Consider the following 7850-nt stretch of genomic DNA (forward strand, 5'->3'; position numbering starts at 1 on the left):
AAATGAAATTTAAAATAGTTAAAAAAATCACATGGTTGGCTATGCCAGCCGAAGTCACGCCACACCACACCCCTTCGAGCAATGCCCTTAACCCGAGCCCTTCCACAGCGCATAGTCTTATGATGAAATGATGAGAGGATACTCTTGAATCCCAAGGACACTGTTGTGATTCTCAATAGTGTACATAAACGTGCTATGATCACTAAGGTGGTGTTTGTTTTTTTAAAAAGATCTGCGCAGCCTCTTCTGTCTGCGCCGCGCAGACCACACGCAGACATTGCCATCTGCAGACTGTTTGTTTATCCGAAGACATTTCATTAAAAAATATATGCGCAAGCTCTTCTTGATGCAGACTTGGCCCAACCACTTCTAAGATCTTCTAAGGTCTGTAGAGGGTTAAGCACCACCACCCACCACCATTGTCCACTACCACCACTACCACCACTGTCCACCACCCACCACCGTCCATCACCACCACCGTCCACCACCACCACCCACCGTTCACCACCACCGTCCAGCACCACCACCACCCACCATCACCGTCCTCTGTTCAAAATTAATTTGGGGTTCCGGTGGGGTTGAAGGCGAATGTGACGGTGTGTAAGGGTGGTGGGTGTGATTACGTGATGGTACATGAGGCGGTGGATGTGGTGCCGTATTGGGGGTACGGGCTTTGGATTTTTGATCGGAGGTGGAGAAGAAAATGGATGTAGAAGAGAGTGGGTGGGTGGGGAGGGTAATATAGTCATTTCTCATCAACTTAACTGGAAAAATTAACCACCATCCAGTCAGAGGACTATCCGAGTAGCAACCAAGCAAACCACAGGGAGCATACATGCTATTTCCAAAAGATGGGGATTAAACGTGAAAGAAACGTGAAACCACAAGGACTATCCGGGCAATTAAATCAATAATATATATTAACAAAGAAATAAGTGAAAATGACCATTATGCACTCAAGTGAGTGACACGTTTAAGGAGTTAATAGAAAAAAAAAACTAATTGGGTTAGAGCAAAATGACAGTGCTTAATGAGAAACAATAACATAAAGAACATCCAGTGTAATTTCATTAGTTAAAGAACATGGTCTGCAAATTAATTTAAACTTAAAGGACGTAAAATGCAATTTATTGGTTGAATTATTAAAAGATGAATATATCGGTGATTTCACTTTATCTAAACCAAATAATGTTATTCGATTAATAACCGCATATATGTAAACCATGTAATTAAAATACACTAACGAACTTAAAACATTCTTATTAGGATCCTTTGACTGAAACCACATTATGGTAATCTCCCAAAATATCATCTTTGCTTCAATGATTGAGCTCTAGCTAGTCGTTTACATAAGAACATATGATCATATGGATTGCGGCTGAACTTGTAGCTCATGTTTCATATGATCGATCTGCATTGTATTTGGCCGGATTACAATTTTCGTAAATTTGTGAATTATATTGTTAAATATATAAATCCTTTGTGTTATGAATTTGTAAGTTGTAAAAGTTTTAAAGGATTTGGTTAATTATATTCATTTTTCTGTAGTAAACGCCTCGTTTGCGGTATGCGCATATATTGTATATATGTGTGGGTGCTCGGGGGCCTAAAATGAAAGTGCACTAATTTTAACGTTATTTTACTTATTTCGTGAAAATAACATTAAATGAGGGTGATGGTTAATCATGCATCATGTGGTGGCGTTGATAGCCGAAAGACAAGGGAGTACATGCACTAATCGGCCTTTGTCATAATTGCTGCTGAGTGTTATGTGCCTTATGTCCAAGGCTTCAAGCAGTCTCTCTATTCTTACGGGGTAGAGGAAAGACTGTCTACATCTTACCCTCCTCAGACCCTACCTTAGCTTTACTATTGGTGGGATTTAGATGATGATGATGATGATGATTTTTTCTGTAGTAACGTTGTCCACATATGTATGCAATTGCAAAACTGAAACTGATCCAATATAATACATATAATATGATGCTCGATGTTTACATAGGAGATTTAGAAATCTAAACCATCAACAAAAGTCGATGTTGATATAGGAGATTTAGAAATCTAAACCATCAATAACAGTATGTAAGCTAGGCAGCTAGCAAATGGTAAACAATACACAAACGAACTGATATTTTTCTTTTTATTGGTATTCTGATACACAATCTCCAGCTGAACTTCTGTTTTCGACAATGATAAAAGGGCTATGTACTGCATAATCCAAAAAAAAAAAAAAAAAAAAAATCTGCCCGCATGACTATTGACAATGTTTTAAGGACATGATGGATCTACCAATGATCAATAAGCTTTGCGAAAGGGTGCCTGCTGGTAGATGCATAGCATTAGTTACTAGTGCACAACATATGGTGAACTGTTAAAAATAATACATGCATAATCTGTTACATTTTATTTATTAATTTGGCCACCCAAAGTGATGAACCCAAACGGGTTTGATTAGCAAGCATGTCAAGATTACCAGATGTATAAAACTATTCCTTAAACTAGTATTCATCTCGAAAGGATCGAAAAGGCACAAGTTAACAATACGGTAGCTTCTATACGGATAAGATGTTATTACTTTGTAAAATACCTTGATTTTATGCTCATCATAATTATGTATTTTCTTCAGGTCTCCTACTATGAGCTTAACCTAGAACACAATTGAGATAAATCCTTTAAAGAAACAAAACTTTCTTGTAATATAATAATCAAACTTTAACAAACTGACCTGGTCTAAATGACTCACCAGATGAACAATGAAAACAGGTTCATCAGCATCATCAGAATGAAAGTAATCAGAGATGGCTTTAATGAGCTTGTATGACAAAGCTGTCCCAGATACTGCCCCTATAGTTATGCCTTTCATCAAATTCCTCTTATTACTCCATCCTATCACTGCTCCTGCAATTGCTCCAAGTGTAGCCCCTACTGCACCCAAACATATATATTCACATAACAACATATATAGATTAAAATAAAAAAAAAACAAAGATGATATAGAAAAAGAAAGAAGAAAAAACTCTATGGTACTGACCAACTCCAAACTCAAAGATGAAGAACACAAAGAGTAGTCGGAACACTACCGCAGAAACAATGGAGCAGCAAACCTCTCTCATTTTCTTTTCAAGTTTTATATGAATGATTTAAAAGTTGAAAACAATGATAATGGTTAATAGTTGTACTTATATTTGTATGTTGTATTTGGCGTTTGCTATTTATGTAGTTTTTAGTGGTGTGTATGTATGTGTGAATACATATTGAGAAATCTTATAATATGATTTAGGAGGCCAACAATAACTGCTTCCAATAATATATATAGTAATGCAATTATAGACATGAGACATCACTCACCATGGCGTTATTATCTCTGTCACATATTTAAATATAGAAGGGGGGGGGGGGGGGTGTTTACTTTGAGACCAAGCGTAATGGGGCGTTTTCCATAAATTTTTTTGCCCCAAAACGCTCTATAACGCCCTCATCCCCATTACGGGGGGCGTTTTGAGGCGTTTTAATTCAAAAAAAATGAAGCCGGCGTTTAAATTAAAACGCCAAACGAACCATTAATCCACCAATCAAACGGTAATATTTCCAACGGCTAGTTTGACTATTTTTTTTTTTAAATCTATTATATATATATATATATATATATATATATATATATATATATATATATATATATATATATATATATATATAAACAATCAAAACTCATCCATTTTCAACAAAAACAATCTCAAAACCTCTCTAAAAAATCCCACATTTTATAAAAAAACTTGATGGATTCTCCTAGTTCTTCATCCATGATAAATTTTTACTACAACGAGTTTTTTGCGGATGGCGATGGTTCGACCGATGAGGAGCTTGACCAAAAGTGTACGTCGGCATTACGAATCCTTGCTTATGGTAACACTACCGACATCAACGACGAGTATCTAAAAATGGCGGAGAAAACAACACGAGATAGCTTGGAACATTTTTGTCGCGGTACAATTCTTATACTTTACTTTTATTTTTTTTTAAACGACGCGTATGCTTAGAATTTTTTTTTTTTTGAATCTTATGTTTGTCTATATTTTTTTTATAAAGGTATAATTGATGTGTACGGTGCGCGTTATCTTAGAACGCCTACATGGGAGGACCTTCAAAAGATCTACGAGGTACATAATGCCGAGCATGGTTTGCCTGGTATGATCGGGAGCATAGATTGCATACATTGGCGTTGGGATAACTGCCCGACTGCATGGCGAGGCCAACACACACGTGGTGACCAAAAAGGACCCACTATTATTCTTCAGGCGGTTGCTTCACAGGACCTTTGGGTTTGGTCGGCTTACTTTGGCGTGGTCGGGTCATGCAATGATATCAATGTTTTTGAACAATCGCCGTTGTTAGAGGAGTGGATTTCTGGCAAAGCTCCAAAAGCGTCGTTTTACGCAAATGGAAACTACTACCCCCATGGATATTATTTGAGCGACGGAATTTATCCTAGGTATTCGATTTTTGTGAAGACGTTTAGTGATCCTATTGACGACAAAAGAGCATACTTTAAAAAGGTTCAAGAGTCTTCACGAAAAGACATTGAGAGATGCTTTGGGGTTCTTAAACAACGCTGGCAATACTTGAGAAATCCTTGTCGTGCATGGAGCAAGCAAAAAATGAGAGATGCTATGTACGCTTGTATAATCATGCACAACATGATTTTGGAAGACGAAGGAAAGGCGATATGCCAGAATTATGTGCCAGAAGCCGTTAACCAGGAGCATCCGCAGGCGTCAATGGAAGAAAGAGTTAGTAACGCGCGAGAGTTGCGTTACGAACCGTACCATTCCCAGTTAATGGTTGATTTGGTACACCACGCATGGTCGGTTCGGTACGTACCACCTGAGGGAGAGGAAGAAACGGAGGACGAGGAAGACGAAGTTGGCGAGGGTGAAGAAAGCGAAGACGAAAACTAGTTTTTTTTCTAGGAATTTATTTTTTTTTTTTCTGTTTTTTTTTTTTTGGTTTTTTTTTCAGTTTTATTTTTATTTTTTTTCATGTAATGTAATTTTATTTTTAAATTAATGAAGTTTTTTTATGTTTTAAATTAAAAAAAATAATTGGGAAATGATTGTAAAATGATTGAATGGGGCATTATGGGGCATTATACCACTACACCACTTTTTCTATAATGCCCCCTTGCTGACTAGGACGCCACATGGCGCAAAACGCCCCATGGTGGGGGCATTATAGTGTATCACCACTACACATGGTCTGAGCATCTATAACGATGGTTAAAGTACATACTCTAGACTGTCTAGTCTAGTTAGCATACCACATCATTTCAAACCACCACCATTCCAAATCTCTTTTTTTTCCCACAACAATAAATCATTTCAAACCTACACATCACACCTCACTTTTTACACTAAAAAAATTAAGTTTGTGAGTGAGTGGTCTAGTCCACCATTTCGAATCAAGCTCGTCTGCTCAAGCAAACCGGGCTGCATGGGTCAAACGCCTCCAACCAGGCTTGTCCGGTGGGGGTGGTCTGCTATGCGCACTTGAGCAACGGATGCCTTAATATTATTTATATAATGATTATTTTGTGAAAACTATAAAAAAACAACAAATGATGTATAGAAAAAAAAAAAAGATAAGAGCAACGGATGCCACATTGTTTATGCTCTTAATATTATATTATATAATGATTATTTTGTGAAAACGATTAAAAAAAAAAACAAATGATGTATCATGTATAGAAAAAAAATGATACACATGTCACAATGGTTTATATTATGTCCTTGTCAATTATGTCACATATTTCTTACTTTCACTTTTAAATGGCTTAAGTATAATTCGGTTCGTATAATTTGGTCTCAAATTTTTAGTTCAAATTAAAAAGGGTTTGGTACGAATAATTTTTTGAAAATAAAATTTGGAACGATTTGTAATATGATTTGTTTATAACTTTATGAGACACTAGCTAGAAGGACTAGTATCACTGATGACTCATCCTAGACAGATGACATTTGCTAGTAGTTACCAATGGAATATTGATGAATCCCACCAACAAATGAAAACAACTATTTAAAAAAATTCTAAAACCGAAAGTTTATCCTTTGGTAATCAGTGATGGAACATCGACAAGGAAGTGAGGAACCCTAACCCATGACAATGCGCATTAAGGTCCTTTAGTACACCGATCATCATAGCATGTAACTGAAAACATAATGGGTTGTTTTTATGACCTAACGTGACTTTGTATAACCTAATTCCTGCGAAAACATTAGGTCAAAACTAGACGAACAACCAATCATTTCAATTCTTGCTCTTTCGGCTTTATCTCTTTTGCAACCACCGGTAACCGGTTGCACCACCGTCACAACCATCACTGTCACTCACCCTACCAGCATCACCACTTTCCATCATCACACTTGTGAGGATTCCACCACCACTGTCCACCGTCACAACTGGGAGGATACCCCACCACCAGTGTGAGTATATACATGTTAAAATAGGGCTTGATTTGTTATAATTAAGCCTATTTTATGCTGTTGAATTGACCTAAATTTGAGCCAGGTATATATATTAATTAAACTGGTTACCTAACTTGATTCTGAGGCTAGTATATATGAATGTGTCATGTATGGATTTTCTATGTAGATTTATGGTTGCACGGGGTACATGCCAATTGTTTGGGCTAGAGTACCGTAACCATTTGTATATATATGTGTGTATGGGTGATTGGACTAATATGACCATGTTTTAAATAGTTTTAAAGACAATGTAATCATATGGATGCATGATGGGGAGTCTTTGTCTGCACCAGAGTTTGTTTATGCTAGGGCAAAGAAGTGATGTTATGTTAATTAGTGTGTTAGCACTATTGGGAAGAAGGCAATAATATTATCTATATTATTTCTCATTGTTTAGCATACATTTTAGTATGCACATATATATAATGGAAACATTACATTTATAGTAGTTATGATGTCAATTTTTTATATACATAAGCACTTCTACTTTTTGCTTTTTTAACCCGCTGAGTATGTATAGTCATTTACACCTTCAAAATTTATGCTAATACCGATCTTGGCAGAATAAGTACTGATCACTCACTCATGATTGCAAGAAGAATGTGTAAAGAAAAATACTTTATCTCGTTTCATCAATTTTTAAGCACGCTGTATCATAAAATCGAATATTTATTATCTTATATTTGAACACCTACCATGATTGCTAATAGCGCTAAAACTATATGTTACTATCACTTTGAAAAATGCGTTCAGATAAATTATTTATTACATTGTACACACACATATGTGTAGACGTGTAATGTGGACACGGTGTAGAAGAGTGTGAACTATCAAAAACCTTCCTACCTACCGAAACCACCAGATCTACCAACAAAACCTCTAAGATAGTAAATAAAATATTGCGAAGCACTTTTATTCACATCCTCCTGCAGGTCACTACCATTTATGACGACTAGGGAAAACGTCATAGAAACCTCACTTCCTTTAGAATTGTATTAAGCCATGTGGCAATCATTACATTGACTTAATAAATAAACATGTATTTTGATTAACATTTGAAGAAACTATAAGGATAGATATACTTAGATATTAGACTTAGAATTTTAGGCTAATATATTGTATATAGTTTATTAAACATTATTATTTTTATTTAATATTTAATTCAATTAACGGTTTATTCGATTGTTAAAATAAACTGAATAAACCAAATAAACAAAAATGTGGATCCAAAACCGAACCAAAAATCATATTCACAATTTTGTCTCGGTTAGAAACCAAATCAAAAACACAATTCGTTGTTCGGATCGGTTTACCTGGTTACGGTTCCGTTTA

The 7850-nt window shown here is 35.9% G+C and overlaps 1 protein-coding gene across 5 annotated transcripts; it reads right to left on the bottom strand.

Moving 5' to 3' along the window:
* Window positions 1–1957: 1957 nt before the first annotated feature.
* Window positions 1958–3173, bottom strand: LOC110896604 (NEP1-interacting protein 2). 5 transcript variants are annotated; one of them, XM_035980933.1, is made up of 4 exons: window positions 3032–3173; window positions 2744–2925; window positions 2588–2647; window positions 1958–2319 (listed from the first exon to the last, which is right to left on the bottom strand). In XM_035980933.1, exons 1-4 carry the CDS (start codon window positions 3111–3113, stop codon window positions 2296–2298), a joined length of 348 nt encoding a protein of 115 aa, XP_035836826.1. In that variant the 5' UTR covers window positions 3114–3173; the 3' UTR covers window positions 1958–2295. The 5 variants fall into 5 exon arrangements, with proteins under 5 accessions (XP_035836826.1, XP_021999541.1, XP_021999540.1 ...); XM_022143849.2 differs by having other exon boundaries at window positions 1958–2322; XM_022143848.2 differs by having other exon boundaries at window positions 2726–2925.
* Between the last annotated feature and the right edge of the window lie 4677 nt (window positions 3174–7850).

Source organism: Helianthus annuus, chromosome 12 (genome assembly GCF_002127325.2).
Source record: "Helianthus annuus cultivar XRQ/B chromosome 12, HanXRQr2.0-SUNRISE, whole genome shotgun sequence".
Classification (NCBI taxonomy): domain Eukaryota; kingdom Viridiplantae; phylum Streptophyta; class Magnoliopsida; order Asterales; family Asteraceae; genus Helianthus; species Helianthus annuus.

What these genes read in the sequence shown, in the direction of transcription:
- LOC110896604 (XM_022143847.2), bottom strand. Translation starts at nt 3,113, where the DNA reads ATGAGAGAGGTTTGCTGCTCCATTGTTTCTGCGGTAGTGTTCCGACTA. An exon ending in CATCTTTGAGTTTGGAGTTG is followed by an intron (nt 2,926 to 3,031) that starts GTCAGTACCATA and finishes GTTTGGGTGCAG; the next exon opens with TAGGGGCTACACTTGGAGCA. An exon ending in ATGATGAGCATAAAATCAAG is followed by an intron (nt 2,323 to 2,587) that starts GTATTTTACAAA and finishes TGCATCTACCAG; the next exon opens with CAGGCACCCTTTCGCAAAGC.